The 16,833-nt window shown below is 33.1% G+C and overlaps 1 protein-coding gene across 3 annotated transcripts in view; it reads left to right on the top strand.

Moving 5' to 3' along the window:
- Positions 1-1,123: 1,123 nt before the first annotated feature.
- LOC148601645 (neuroglobin-like) overlaps positions 1,124-16,833 on the top strand; it is a 62,986-nt gene continuing 47,276 nt past the window's right edge. The window contains exon 1 of one of the 3 annotated variants that reach the window (XM_088554863.1): positions 1,124-1,434. In XM_088554863.1, the coding sequence (XP_088410989.1) occupies positions 1,265-1,434 (170 nt within the window). In that variant the 5' untranslated portion in view covers positions 1,124-1,264. Of the gene's footprint in view, positions 1,435-5,930; positions 6,306-16,833 lie in introns of those variants that run through there. The other 2 variants (XM_088554861.1, XM_088554862.1) reach the window with 2 other exon arrangements.

Genomic DNA, 16,833 nt, shown 5'->3' on the forward strand with positions numbered 1-16,833 from the left:
GACTCGTGTTGGGGAGGTGTAAAATAATCCTTGTCCGATCTTACATATTATAGGATTAACAGTAAATTATTAGTTGAGAACAATCATATATTTACGACAATCAAAACTATCATAACTATTTAATTTAATTAGGATTTTACCTTTTAAATGTTTATATATAAATATACGCTGGATGTGTAAAGCATTCTGATTTGACAAAATCATTAACGGTAAAAACATTGTGGAATGGTCATCGCAGAAATTTGAAAATGTGAAAATATAGAATCTACAACGATAACGAGTTGATTATGGAATTTCTCGCATCGAATGAAATAAATTATATAGTTTTGATGGCGAGGCTTGCCTTGAGTGTAGATTCTGTTTCTCTAAAAACGTCAAAATACCCAAAAATGAAAACGCGCGAAACTATGATTCCGATTCGTAGGAAACATGTTGATGTCACACAAACGCAAACATTCCAAACAAAAGAAACCAAAGGTTTCAAAGATTTTTTTCTTTTCAAATCTTCCCGAGTCCCTTTATAACTCTTACTTAAGGTAAGAAACCACCAAAATTATCTCATTTAACTGAAATATAATTACTACGACAATCGAGGTGATTCAAGATGGAGTCGAAAACAATCGATTTCTAAGCCAATAGAACTCTGAGAACAAAAAAGTCACTAGTGATGAGAACGTTCTTTTCCCACACCGGTCAAGCGGTATGAAAATTGAAGCAAAATTAGAGAAACGGATATTTATGATGCAAGCGTTTTAAAAGAACAAGAACATATCTTGAATTGTAGTTAATGTGATGAAAATCCTACAAACAGGATCATTGCATTGAAGCGTTAATTGAAATCGAGGATAAAGTGAATGTCCACAAGTATCCAAGTCACACGGATATTGGTCAATACCGTTCCTTGACTCTAGAGCTTACATTGCTTTTAAATGTCCTTTAATTACCGTACTAAATTTTCATCTCCAACTAGACATCCTCTGTTTCTTTGTGAGTCAGAACTGGGATAAATTTAACACTATGAATATTTACTATCAACATTTTCACACCATAGATATTCTCAGAGCCAGACACTTGTTATGAACTATTAGCTTTATCGTTTATCAATAGTAAAATATAACGGATTTCTGTTTACAGAATGTCATCAGTATTTTAGCGCATGCTCTCGATGGCTGATCGATGAAGGAACAAATTCGAATACACGAATTTCAGAAAACAAAGTTCGTAAATAAAGATATGAATATAAACGTATATTCAGATTTTAAAAATGGGATGTTTTGAATCAAAAGGACACAGAATATTTGACTTTAAGAAGAAGTCGTTAACTAAACAGAGTTTGCCACCGACGCTAAATGAAAAGCAGAGGTCGTTACTTATAACATCGTGGGAAAGACTTAAAAATGATGTTGAAAAAGTCGGAGTAGTTACTTTCATGAAGTAAGTTATTATTTTTCTTTAAACGTAGTAGTGGCATGAAATTGTCTTATAAACGTTTTGCTCTGATTGCAAAATGTATATAAAAACGAACCAAAACCAACAACCGTTACAATTATAAGAACAAAATAAACTATTTTAATATTTCTAAAATACATATTGAAAGTGACCCACCCTCTTCAGATTAAAGAGTTCTACAAAAGTCTTCACTGTGTCGAAGTTGTAGGAAGACTCTGTGTTAGATTTATTAACCTTGAAAGATGAAACAGGGTGCAATTATCGCAGATTGTTGTCAACATGTTGAAAACTATAATACGAAGAATAATAACTATATGATTAAATGATTCTGATGATAACATTCAAAAGTTAATATCGGGGTGGGGTTGTTGGACAGCCTTTGTTATTGATGCATTGATGAATGCTCCTGATGGTATGCCCTTAAAAGATTTACACTTGGTTGAAAGTCATATGAAGTATAAAATTCGATAAACTGCCTTTCTACTTTTGATCAGATAAATGTTATCTTCATGTTAAAATTGTCTTCACGTTTCTGAACTTTTCTGTGGATGTGGAATTTACCATGTCAGATGGTCTTTACAGCTCTTCTGCAAGTAAAACATCGAATCCTATGGTATATTTGGGGATAAGGAATGGGACGAAAATAAGAAATTGCTAGAAAATTTCCTATTCTATGGTATATTGGGGGTTTAGGAATGGGTAGGAATAAGACATTGCTGTAAAATTTCCTATTTGATGGTATATTGGGGGATTAGGAATGGGAAGAAATAAGAAATGGCTGTAAAATTTCCCATTTAATTGGAAAGAATAAGAAATTGCTAGAAAATTTCCTATTCTATGGTATATTGGAGGATTAGGAATGGGAAGGATTTAACACTGACTAATTTTACTAAACCAATAGTTAAGTTCTTGAAGAATTGAAATAATAAAAAAAGTTCTGGAATTTACTGATATGATAAAGAAAACAAAGTGCCTAAGATTAGGTATTGTTCCATGGGGAATAAAGAAACGTATATAGTGTACATGGAGAGCTATACCATTCAGTAGAGTGCATCATAGTCGGCTTTACAACACCTCTGCTTTTCAATTTCATTTATATTAAAAAAAATAATTTTCCTAAAACGTTGCATTCATGGTATTACAACTGGGCTATTTTAATTTCTCTGTAAGATCTGAAAAAAAAATGTTGCAAAACCACTTCATTTGTCGGTCTAAAGTCCAAAGATATATTATGTACAAAACAGGAAAAAAATGTTTATAACCCTACATTCCGGAAAATGTTATCTGCTATTGAAACTACTATAACTCATATGTAAGTCATCATTATTGTTTTTAAAAATTATCTGAGATATTACCTGGGTTTTTTGTAAAGAATTCTTTCACCTACGTATATAAACAACAAATCCATCATTTTTTCTACTTCTGTTCAAATATATAAATAGTTGAATCACTTTGTTATAAAACTAAATAAGTTATATATATATCAGATCGTCGAGATAAAGATAGTAGACTTTATAATTTTGTTTCTTTGTGCTGTATCATCATATGATTACAATGAGTATGCAACAAAGCTTGTAAATGACATCGGCTTTTAAATACCAGTCTACATAAAATTCAGAGACTGCCTATGGTAAAGTGATTCATGAAGCAGAAAACCCCATGGATCAGACGATGCTTTTTTTGGTCTACATATGCTGTATTTTCATGTGACAATAGTCCTTTTTGTATTTTGATTTGTACTTTTGAGAAAGGTACACTTTTAACCTCCCACTAAAATCAACCAAATCAAATCAAATCAAGTACGATAACTCTTGTAAAATGCTAATTTCATGTACAATCTATATAAATTTTATCTCAAAAGCGCAACCCCCAAATGAAAAACTAAGACTGGTTATGTGATCTATAACAGTTTCTGAACAAGAAATAAAACTGAATTCGGTGGGTTTTTGATATGCATGAATAACCTCCCGTGTGATTTTTATAAAGACTGCTATTAGTATAGCCAGCACTCCACAGTATTGTAGAACTGCCTAATATTGGTCTTGTAATCTGATGCTTTGTAACATTTATCACTTTAAAAATTGTCAAGCATCTGTAAATCTATATATCTAGAAATACCACAAACCAAGGCCTTCAGGATGCAGTAAACATTTTCTGGAAAACAATTACCCACAGCAAATAGAGTTACCATAGAAACCATGCAAAAACATGCGAAAATTTGCAAAAAAGTTAATAAAATCAGGTTTAAAAATATCAAATTTTCCGCGAAATATCTTCTTTTGTTTTGTTTCATGCCCTGAAATTGTCCAAACTTTTTTCTTCGAATACCCCTTCCTCATATGGGCATCGCCGGTTAAATTTTGTAATCACTTTCACTTTCACAATGAAGTTAAATTGTCATTGAAAAAAGCCCTTTCAACATTGAAAATGTATAAAACATTTCAAAATACTTTGAAAAGTCCCCTTTTTCAGAAAATGATTTATCAACAACAGATTCTTCATTTCTATCACTATAGCAACCACCGGTTTCCATTGATATCATTTTTCATCCCTAACCAAAAGTGTGAAACTAAACTTAACTGTGAAGTGCTGGCATAACAAACTTCGGTTGTTACAACGTAACTGTTTTAGATAGTCCCATCAGAAAGATTGAATGTTAATCCGTTTCCAATAGTTTATAAATTACAGTAGTGAAGAAAGAGGAGTTTTAGGGAAATGTTTATGAGATAGCATCTCTATCACTATACTTAGACACGCAACCACAGAAACAACAATATGACACCCTCTAACTTTCTCACGGAACGACATCTCTTGTTTATACTGCCGCATCTTTAGTTATGTGGTAGCTTATAAGCCTTCGATCTTTTTTTCGAGGGGGGGGGTGGTTTCGATTCTCCGTCAAGTATGATAAAAGACTAAAATTTAGTAGTGCCTGCTACTCCGTTAAATACATGCGGCATTTGATATGGGAGATAAAGTGATACCAGTTTTGTGTAGAGTGAGAAAAACGTGTCTGACGTGGATGGCACACTGGCGCTTATTACTGTTGATGAATCATGTTACACTACTGTTAAAGACTAGATGTGACAGCTATTGGACTTCATATCTATTCACTTCGTTTTGTGCAATGAAGAACCGCAGCAGTAGTCTTGTAACTGATAATAGCCAATTAGCTTGGAATCATCACTTCAAATGTTTTCCGTTTTCTTGTTTGTAAAACGAATTGTGTAGATATATAATCTTCGACTTTTAAATTCATACACCGATTCTCTTCATGGAAGAAATATATCTTAAGGTGCTGTCATATCAAGTAATTCGTTTTGCATGTTTCTGAGGTTAATTAAAATGAGTTGTGCTGTGGTACAGTTTTTTTACTCGAATTTCGCGCTTTTGTAGAACAAGTATCCTTTTCCTAGTGGAAGTAATCACTGATTTCTCAACCAATCATCGTTTGTGTGTGAACGTGTTAATCAAAACTACTTCATGAATCGTTGTGATTATTCTTATTTTGTTAATTACATGTAGTCAGAAATCAAAATACAGTATACAAACAACAACTGCAAAAAATAAAATCAATAAGTGTTATAGCAGAAGTACAAATCATCTTATATTTTCCTCCTATCGAGGTTAAATATTGCAACATTTTTTGGTGATTTAATTTTAGAAAAACCTTACAATCGGAATGTAAATCTATTTTGTGCTAACATTTACATATACATATGCTTCTGCCTCTATTTGATTGTTTGTTTGTATCACATACAGCTGGCATATATGTTGTAACTCAGGTCATGTTATTCATTGATCTGGATGTAATAGACCACCTAAAAACGGCCTGAAAAATTTCATCACCTTATTAAAATCTTGGATTACATACTCTTGTTATCTCTTCACCCCGAGAAAAAAATTAATCATGAGTACCAAACAATGCACGAAACTGACACTAGGTTCACTGTTGAAACATCTGTCTTATGTATTCTGCTTAAGTTATTCAATACATGATATTTTTTGTACCCAGACTTTCTAGCACTACATTTGAGTATCGGTTGGAATTTTGTCTTTGACCGATACTTGTCTAAGGTCATAGTTCATTGGTAACATTTGGGTATAAATGGTATTAGACAATTGGCACTTTATAATGGGAATCTAAACAATACATAGGAGTGACGTAATTATTATTGGGTATATTTTAAGTAAGAGTGCAATGTCTGTCATTGGTAAGAATAATATGATTTAATCTTTATTTTTAATTGTTGGATGTCTCGGTTTCAGCAACATGCTTTTCCGAAGGTCGCATCAAGTGTTCTTTCGTTCAAAGCAATATTCAGAAAATTGAATGTCGATTTGAAATAAATCTTGGAAATATTATACATATGAAATCCAACCATCATCTTTCTTCATAGAACTTTACACTTTACTGTATAAATACGCTTTGCAACTGGGAACGTCATTATCATATACGTTTTCACACAATAGATATTTTCAGAGGGCGACAATTAGTTGTGTTGGACTATTATCAGTAGAAGAATCATACCAATGTTCCTCTAACATCTTTTTAATATTGTCTTAGCGCATGCTTAGGATATAAATATCAAATCGATAAAAGAACAAATTCGAAAACACAACCTGCAGAAATCTGTATTCGTTATTGGAGATATGGTATAAAATTCGTATTTTCTGATTTAAATTATGGGATGTTATGAGTCGAAAGGGCAAAGGATATTTGACTTTAAAAATAAATCGTTTTTAAAAAGGAATTTACCTCAAACATTATCTGAAAAACAGAGGTCTTTGCTTATAACATCTTGGCAAAGACTTAAGATTGATGTTGAAAAAGTTGGAGTAGTAACGTTTATGAAGTAAGTAATTTCGATTTTCTTTGAATTTTATTACAATACTGATTAACATTTTGTTACAGGGTATTTTACATTATATAAAGGCACCATATTAGTAGTTTAATGATAAACTGTTGTATACTACTGCTACCGCTTGATTTGGGCCATGAAAGTGCATTAAGTAAAATACATGTACGATCACTGTCTATATAGAGTTTGATACATGAATATAAAATGAACTAGAAAGTGTGAATATTTCGCTTTTGGTTTGAGCTTTTTTGTATGAACTTCATGCCTTGTCATTGCATTTTTGCCCGTCATTTGTATTAGTTAGTATTACTTGAATGTAGAGCATTACAGAAGTGGTGTCTTGGTGGTATACTTGCGTAGTTAAAATTAAAATCCTTATCCGATCGCTTTTGTTTAAACATCATGTTCTTACATTTTTCTGTTTGAGACGAAGACATAACATAGAACATTTGTTTTCAGGTCATGTACGATACTAAATATAATACAAAAAATGAAGAAAGAAAATCAAATGTAATTTAAGCAACATGACGTACATGCAGATTTATGTGTGAATGAATATTGTACGTTTATGAATGGGAGATGTCCTTGAGTTAAGTCACATTCAGTTTTGTTTTGTATATACTTAACATGTGCCAGCTGCGTAGCTTTCGCATCTCTTCAACATTGTTTGTTTGGGGTTTTGATTCCGTATAAGCTTCTATACAGCTAGTTCATTGAAGTTAAAGAACATTCTGTTTTACTGTAGACGGTACTATGTGTACGTAAGTGTAAGTATTTGTAAGAATCAGGAAAAATGGGAAAAAAACTAGAAACCACATGTCAAAACCCCACCGATCTGACAATAAAATATCCATCAAGGATTCTTTCTCTATTTGAAAGATCATTATTTGATCTCTGCATCATTGGATTTGCTCAGAAAATTGACAAAAGAATCTTAGAAAAATGAGGTTTTTGACAGAGTTATCTGCCCTTGAATTGTCCATTTTCAGTGCATTTACGTGAAATTGTAACTCGATGGTCCAGCATGATATGAAAAATCGCATCTGGTTTCCTTGATTCTGATGGTGCAAATAGTCAAACTAGACTATCAAAATGATGTTTTTTTCATACCATGATTCACCCACTGCCTGATTCATACAGAGACTGGCACTTAATTATCATTTGACTTATTGCTTTTGTTATATCTATAATATAAGAAAGTTTAAATCTCACAATGCTCCAACTTATGATATGTGAACTTTCTTTCTTTTGACCTTTGCTGTTCACTACTGTCTTGAACTTGATTTTCATTTATTTATTCAATTAATTATTAGTCTTTGGTTTCATTGTCAGTGTATGTCATTATTATTCATAAATGTAATTTTACGACTTTCTCTTATTATTACCCATGTTACTGCATATCTACAAGCTATCTTCAATTCCGTCATTCTAGCTTGACAACCATTTAAATAGGCAATGCAATGCTCACTAAATGACTCCCTTATTTCCACTGAGGGTTGGGCCAAGCTCCACGTAGTGGCAGACGTTCGATGGAGACATGCCTTTCCTAATTATCGGACATTAATCAATTCAAACATCGGTTGGCAATCGGATAACGTCGCACAAAATCAATAACTTTTTCCCGACTTTTCAGGATTCTTCCTTTTTCTAAGAGGACTAGCTGCAGCGTCTGTAGTTAATTTCGAACGTCAAACGCTGTTCGGGGCTTGAAGGTTGTGTGTATTTAGTTTTTTTACCCGGCAATGTCGTACCAAAAAAACAAAAATATTGTTGTCACTACTTTTCCGGCAAGGATGTTGCATATTGGAGAAAAAATGTTGGCAATTTAAAATTCGGCTAAGTGTGATTGTCGGGTAGAAAGGTATAAAAAAGGTGTGTTGAATTTGTCAAACGTTTTCGTCCTCAAATATATATAATACCTGCTATACCAAGTAAATTAACCAATTTTATTGCCAATTACTACTGTTACAGAATACCTAAGCATGTTGAAGACTGGATGTTACATCTACTGGGCGTTGTCTTATGCATTTTTCATGCTTGTATTTATCATTTGAAGATATTTTGGAACTGTTATTTGAGATATACATTTTCTTATTTGTAAGATGAACCACGTAGACGCATATTTCTAAGAGTTATGATACTTAAAGTTTTGTTAATTATTAATTCTTTTATCGTTTTATTTGTTTCCGAGGTTAATGAAATAACATACATTGCTTATTGGTATAATTAATAGTTTTCATGCTCCCAATTTTTAGTGGAGTCCGAGTTGCTCATTTACTTTTTTTATGTTTTATTTTAGTTACTTTGTGTTCTTTGCTGTGTGTGTCTGTTTTCCGTGTCTGGTCTTTGTCCATGGATTGCATTCTTTTGGCTACCGCTATAACCTTGATTCCCTTAATTACTCTTTCATAGACCCATTATATATCTCGTACTGAAACTTATCTCAAATCTCTCAATCCATTATATTTTGTAAGCTTACAATTGAATCAAATCTCTACTTTGTGAGTTGTCAGTTTTCTAATTACTCATGGATGCAGTTGTACACATAATTCAACGTTTATAAAGGCATTGCAAATCACCATGTTTTTTACTCTTATCGAGATCAAATTTCGCTTAATCATTGGTCAGTTAATTAAATTAAACCCTACACTTGCTAGAATAGCATATATAATGAGAATATGTGTGGTGAATCTGTCAAAGGACATCACCCTCACAGCCAAAGGCCACCTATTGGTCTAGAATGAACGCTAAGGAAACCCTCATACTTCAGGGCAGGCTGCAGCTGGCCCTTATACATCATTATAAACAGATATAGCGAAATAGTTGCCCATATTTACTCAAATAACATAAAAAAATAACTAAATGTGAAATAAAGAGTAATCAAGGGAACCAAGGTTATAGCGGTAATCGAAAGAATGTAATCCAGGGACAAAGACCAGACATGGGAAACAGACATACACAACAAAAAACATAAAGTAACTAAAATCATACATACAAATTAACAAAAGCAAATGAACAACTCGGACTCCACTGAAACCTGGGAGCATGGACCAGGTGCACCGGTAGGTTAAGCGTCCTCTGCTTTTCTAGAAACACCCACCGAGTTGTTCATAAAAAGTCAAGTCCTTGGTAGACAAACGAGGAAAGGCAAACTATGACCCGTTGAATAAATCAGTTTTCATGTTGCTGATGGATACATCATAACGATCCACGAGTTCATGATGACGACCATAAAACTTCTGTAGTGATGACTTCAATCTTGTAGCAACATAACCCTGTTCCAGAAGCCTATTTGTTAGAGTTCTAGCGCGAACCAAAAAGTCTGCGTAGTTTCAGCAAGCTCTGGCATAACGTATGAGTTGTGATATGAACACTCCATACGCAGGAGCCGAAGGGATGTTGCCACAGATGAAAAGAAAGTTGACAATCTGAATGAAAAGTCATCACGTTTGTCGTAAAGTTTGGTCAATTGTTTTCCTTTACCATCGATTTATAATTGTAGATCAAGATATGATGCTGACTTCACAGTGTCTGTAGTATCCTTTATCTCAAGTTCTTTTGGGTAGATGCGAAGTATCAAATCCCCGAAATTAGGATTGTTAAAGATAATACGTCATCTATATAGCGGAACCTGAGATTGAAGGATCTAGCTAGACATACATAGGCCAAAAATTCGTGATTTGAAACAGGCAAAAAATGCGGCGGGGTTAAAGTACTTTGGCTTGATCACAATCATCCCCTTCACAATTTAGCAACTGTAGAAATAAATATTACACAATTAAACACACCTAATAATCAGTTAAAAAAAGTCTAAAATCCTTTTACTACGAAAATAAAGATTCTGAATATGAATTACACAAATGTACAAACTAAGGACTACGAGCAGTTAATTTATATGGAAGCTACCGACCGGTTTAAAATTTAGGTCCCTAAAACAATCAAAGTAAAGAAAATAATCCCAATTCTTCCCACCATCTCGCTTGTAAGAGCAAGGTAATGTATTGGGCCATATGTTATAATATACAATAAGAAACATAAAAATAGGAATGGGAATATACATGTAAATATAACAAATTTTTGGACGTTCCCTCCGCGGCACTTGAACTCGTACCGCTGTGTTATCTTTGTAACACCGCCTGTACAAAGTTCAGCACTCTCGACTACTCGACCAGCTAGGCTATGTAAAAATATAGCTTTCGCTGTCCGGGTCATTCCTACTCGCAGGAAAAACCAAGGATTATTACTTATAACACGAGGTATGGTAGTACGGAACAGCTCATCTAGATGTTGTTGTTTAGGATAGATGATAAAATTAACGATGCATGTCCCAAGAAATCAATATTATACATGCGTCTTAGAATGTGCCGACTCTATTTGCTGTACTGCTCCTTCGGATCAAATTGATACAGGGAAGATAACGTAAGCATAGTAGAGTAAGCATTGTATAGGAATGGGGGAAATTGAATTAGTGACCGAAATGAATTTGAGTAAACCGTCATGTCAAGTTATCAAACGTTGTGATTATTATCGCTTATATTTATCTAGCCATGATAAGTAAGAGTGCAATGGAGGTATGACATATATTAGTAAGGATTATTTAAGTATCAGCAACATACGTCTACTAAGGTGTCATCGATAGTCAATTTGTTTAAAGCAATATTCAGGAACCTGAATGTCTATTTGAATTTTTGTTTAGAAATATTGTTCTATATGCACTGTACATATATCTTAAACCAAAGTCTTTCTTCATGTGAACTTAACAGTTAACACTCTTTAAAACGTCTCACTGAAGTACGCCTTTGTAATTAGGGGCATCTTAATTATATATATTTTCACAATATAGATATTTGCAGAGCGCAACAATCAGTTGTGTTTGATTATTATCAGTAAGAGAATTTTTTCCAAATAGATTTTTAATGCTTTTAGCTCATGAACTAATGTATCAAATCAATAAAAAAAATAAATTAAAAACCACAACCGAAGAAAACTGTATTCGTTATAGAATATGTGGTATAAAATATACCTTCTGATTTTAATTTGAGATATACATATGATGAGTCGAAAGGACAAAATATATTGATTTAAAACCAATTACTCTCTTAAAAAAAAACCAGATAGCCGACGCAGTAAAATGTGTACTTTTTACTTATAATCTTCTGCATTTCATTCAGGAAATAACATATGTCACGCAATTTCAATTTCCGATACGCCACTAAGTTCTCAGTATTTGGTCAATCGGGAAGCAGACTTTCGATCAGCTGACTTGCGTTTCCATGAAATAGCGTGTTTAAGGTCAAAGGGTAAAAAGCGAAACTACACTGACTGCGTCGAAAAAAAATTCGTTTACACAATGTAATTTTCCTCCATCACGGACTGAGAAACAGGGAATTTTTGCTAAAATATCTTGGATAAGACTTACAAGTCGGAGTAGTTGTTTTAATGAATTAAGTAATTTTGATGTTCTTCGAAAAAATATTTTTTAAAGCGTTTTACATGAAACAAAACTGACATTGTATTGACAGGGACGGCGCATCATCGACACACTACATCTACATATGTAGACAACCTGTCAAAACATGTATGGCTCAAAATATTTTTTCCGGAAGTGACGTATGCAGTAAGGGTGTGTGTTTGAACTTATAACGCAAAAGAACACGTGCTTAAGTAAATTTCCCATGTTCCCGTTGGTAGAGATTCATGATCACTGATATGAAAACATAATGGCGGATTATCAATAAATGTAAGTTAAATACAGATTGCTCTGTCCTCCTAGGACAAAGCCTTAGATCTTCTTAGTTTGATGTAGTATACTACGGCAGCCGCTTTATTGAGCCATAAAGTGCATTGAGTAATATACATGTACGATCACTATCCACACATATAGACCATAATAATATATTGATTTCAAATGAAAGGAAGATGCGGCTTAGAATTGGGATAAAAAGCGAGGCTGAGCGTTTTTCAACTCATGCCGAATTCATATGTCGCATTGTTTTGCTAGAGAATATACTGTTGCAATTAAATTGGATTTTAATACAAAGTGTTTATTACTTTTAACATTTCTTTCTCACTAGCTGCCCCTACTATCGACGCTACAATAAACAGGTACTTCATGCAAGGGTAGGAAAGTAGGCAGGGCCTAAGTGTTATTTACTGTCAGTGACCGTTCATCATCAAAGATATTTATTTTTGTGGTAAATAAACTGTATTTGAAATCTTCGATATACTGTAAACCAACTTGTTTTCGCAATTACTTTCTTTCGCGTTTTGCTGTCGTTGGCTAATTTTGCGGAGATTTATTTTCGCGTTTTTAATAAACTAATTGCTTGAACATATAAAACAGTGTCTAAGTACGCTTTTTTGCGACTATTTATTTTGCCGATAGTTTACGTCCGGGAAAGTTGGTAAAATAAATCGCGCGCCAAAATTCGCTGGTTTACAGTATGAGCTTGGCATGAAAGAGGGGTGGGTAGAGTTTTGTTGTAGTTATAGCTTCCAAATCTTTTGAACATATCAGCGTAGTATTTTGATTTTTTTATCATAAGATTCTATACAGCTTATGTATTGAACCTATATAAAATACTGTGTTATTGTTAAACTACAAGAAATGTAACTTTAAGCTACAATTATGGTAGACAGAGCTATTTGTACTGACTTGTTGATGTTGTTCTATCGCTTATATCTCGAACCATCGTGGACATGGGCGATTTCTTTTAACACAAGCTATCATCTACTATTTGTTATATGAACTTTCCCTCTTTTGACTACTGTAGAAAACTTACTTGTCAGTTTGGTAATTTTAGTATCACCGTTTATTTATTTCAACTAATTTTCACATGACTGCGTTGAAGCTCCAGTTTGACAGTCGTTTGTTGTCGGTATCATTCATTTGGATTGTTTTACGACTTTCCTACATTATTACCACTGATATGGCATATCTAAATGCATGTCAGTGCAAGGAAGATTTATAAAAAATAACGTTCAAATTCAGGTCTTCAATCTTATGTTTATCATCTAGTCGAGGTAATAATATATAGGGAAATTATTGTCTAATTTCCGGTAGTTTTAATACTTCATATTCCTTGAAAAGTATAAACTACCATCGATAACTTCAACAAAAACGTTGTTGTTTGACGTAGCCATCAGTCTGTCCTGAATCAGATTGTGTCCTTGCCTTATTTTTAAAATAATCTAGTACAGGTTTAAACAGACTTTTTTATATTTCTAAATATTTACTATCTTTGGGTTTCACATTATGTCGTTTCGGAATTATCATATACATTGTGGGAGTAGGAAGTATCAGCTTTTTTTTTTCTAATTCTTTCATTTCCTCAGAAACCTTTAACACGTCATTAACCACGTTAGTCATGTCTGCACAACATATGTAATTAGCCATTTTGATAACTAATCGCAATTTAAGCAGTTTGTTATCTTATTATTTATGTTATGCCAAGATATACAATTGAGTAAGACAGCTTATCAATGCTATTTATCTTGTATCGCTAAATTGGGTTTATTTAAAGGGAAATGGAGGTAGCATTGGGTTTCTTAATTTCCCAGTGTAAGAAACATTATGATGCAATTTATCCCAGGAGTTCTTATAATACGGGCTTCGCATAAACAAATGCTTCAAACACTGGGATGAATTCCTAGTGATTTATTTGATAATATTGAGATTTAATAAAAAAAAATCCTATGCCAGAGCTTGCCGAAAATTCGCAGACTTTTTGTACCGCACAAGAACTCTAACAAATAGGCTTCTGGAACAGGGTTATGTTGCTGCAAGATTGTAGTCATCACTACAGAAGTTTTATAGATCGTTATGGTGTATCCATCTGCACCATGAAGACTGATTTATTCAACTGGTCAAAGTTTTCCTTTCCTCGTTTGTCTACCTCGGACTTGACTTTTTGTGAGCAACTCGGTGGGTGTTTCCCATGTAGCATGTAGTGATTTCAAACAACACATTCGCAAAAGTACAATGCTTTGAAGCTTTTCTTATGATGAAATAAAATTTATAATAAAAGCTATTAAATCTTTCTGAAGTATAATTACCAGATATGACAACGAAAATTGTGTGGGTGGCGATTGGATTGACTGATATTTGTGAATCACGAAAACAAATGTTTCATAGCTAAGGAAAATTACATGTGTTGTTGAAGAAACTTACAGATTACAGAAATAATACTGATAATATGTCTCAAGCTGCACTAAAACCCTTAATTATATCTCTGATAAACATGTGATAGCAACTCATCAAGTCTAACAATGAATATATTGTCCGAACATGCGTCTGAGGATATGATAATCATCTTTTCCAATTTATGACAGACACAGATGACTTTCATATATTCAAGGGATCGACGTGCATCGTGTCAGTGTTGTGCGTTCAAAATACAGCGCTATGTTCTTATGTAAGATTTACTTGCTAATGTATATTGCATTGCAAACTGAAACGGAAATCAAGGGAATCATAATGCAAACAAAATTAAAAAAAATATTTCTTTGAGAAATTTGTACCGAATATAGAAATTTGTAAATTAACTTTCGTATTTTCGTTTAAATATTATTTATTTTTGTATCTGAAGTTACATTATATGAACGAAACAAATTCTTGAAGTTCTATTTTTAAATTACATCGTATCTTGCTTAAAATTACGACAAATTAAATGATAATATATTGCTATCGGAATGGGATTATGCGTGACAAATATTGAGTAATCAAGGGAACAAAGGTTATAGCGGTAATCAAAAGAATGTAATCCAGGGACAAAGACAAGGCATGGAAAACAGACATACATAACAAAGAACATAATGTAACAAAAGCAAATGAGCAACTTAGACTCCACTAAGAACTAGGAGCATGGACCAGGTGCACCGGTAGGGTAAGCGTCCTCTGCTTTTCTGGAAACACCCCCGAGTTGCGCATTAAAAGTAAAAGTTGTTCGTTTGTTTTTCAAAATTCTATTTGATAAACCAAAAATAAAAGTTAAATTTGCTAATGTATGCTCACCATTATGATGTTAAAAAATGAGAAACATTTTAACACTTCGTAACTGTAAATGTATTTTAAGAAAAATAAATAAGTTTCTGCGGAAAAAGTCATGTCCATGGTAGAATTAGGACTGCTTAAACTCATCAGGATCAAAAATTTATGTAAGCTGAAAGGTTCAATTTTTTGAAGTGTTCAACATATTGAGCATTTTCTACAAAAAATATCCAGAGGTCAACCATGTCAGACTGCTCCTATGCAACATTTACTTTAAACAGCATGAGCGCAGTGTTATGTATTTGACAGCCGTAATAATATTGGTATAGCACTAAACTAATGTGAATTCAACATATAGTACACATGACAGTTACATTGAATTATATGCCGGAATAGATTAACGGAAATTTTCATAATATGTAACAATCACAGAAATGTCCTTTTAACAATCAAGCGTAGAGGCTTTGAAAGTCCTCATTCCGCCTTCTCTTTTGAAAAATCTGATTAAATTATCCAGTACATGTATACTATTATCTTCTAATCGAATGTAAATTTAGTCGACATTGTTGCCTTTTTGTCCATTGTTTGTTAGTATAATGTTTGGTTCTATTTCATTTTATTACATTTCGGTCAGTTCTCAACGTTACAGCATTTGAGTTTGAGTTCATGGACCACACCTGACAAAGAAAAAAACATTTTGAAAAAAAAGACTTTAACTTTAGTACATAGATGAAAACGATATAGGCATGGTGTTTTCACGTTTATTTAGAAGCGGCAGTATATCTCTAGTTGATTGGAGATTTCCAGTATATGCTTAGTTTATATCATATATTTAAATTACAATATAACTTTTTTGAATATTTAGTGTTTGTTTATACCCTATTTCATCTATATGTACCCTATACTGCATATCCTATATCACACCCTTAGACCTATATTGTATACCTTGTATCCCACCCCTTCACATACTTATATTTGAAATATGGTTAAAATATATTATATAATGAATATGACTTGTTAAATCTGCATCACATGCTGTATCAACCGTCGACCTATACATTGTATCAGCCCACGGACCGATGACCCTTGGGGTAATAAAGGAGTCACGGGTTGATACAGCATGAGATACAGATGTTTTTACATGGAATATTCAGTATATATCTCATATAAACATATATTATTATGATGCTTTTTTTATTTGTGACGATTATGACAGTGCCAAATAACATACCCATTAATCGAAATTTTAACATCATTTACGGTTAATATTATCAATGTGTCTGCTATTTAATGAAACTGACGTTGATTTTTAATCAATTGAATCACTCAAAGGCTTATGTCTATTTTGGGACAGTATTGCAACAGCTTGATTCTATTTTAAATGTCTGTTGGTCGTACTTTAACTGACATGCACGACCAACATTGTCATAGTCGTATGGAACATGTGAGATGTTCTAAAAATATACCTCTTAACTGCCCTATTTTTCAGTGTTGTCGATTATTTTGCCGTGATAACCCAACAAACGCGAATTA

The sequence above is a fragment of the Perna viridis genome, chromosome 12 (assembly GCF_037379345.1).
Source record: "Perna viridis isolate PV_CMFRI_1.1 ecotype Kerala chromosome 12, ASM3737934v1, whole genome shotgun sequence".
In the NCBI taxonomy this organism is placed as follows: Eukaryota; Metazoa; Mollusca; class Bivalvia; order Mytilida; family Mytilidae; genus Perna; species Perna viridis.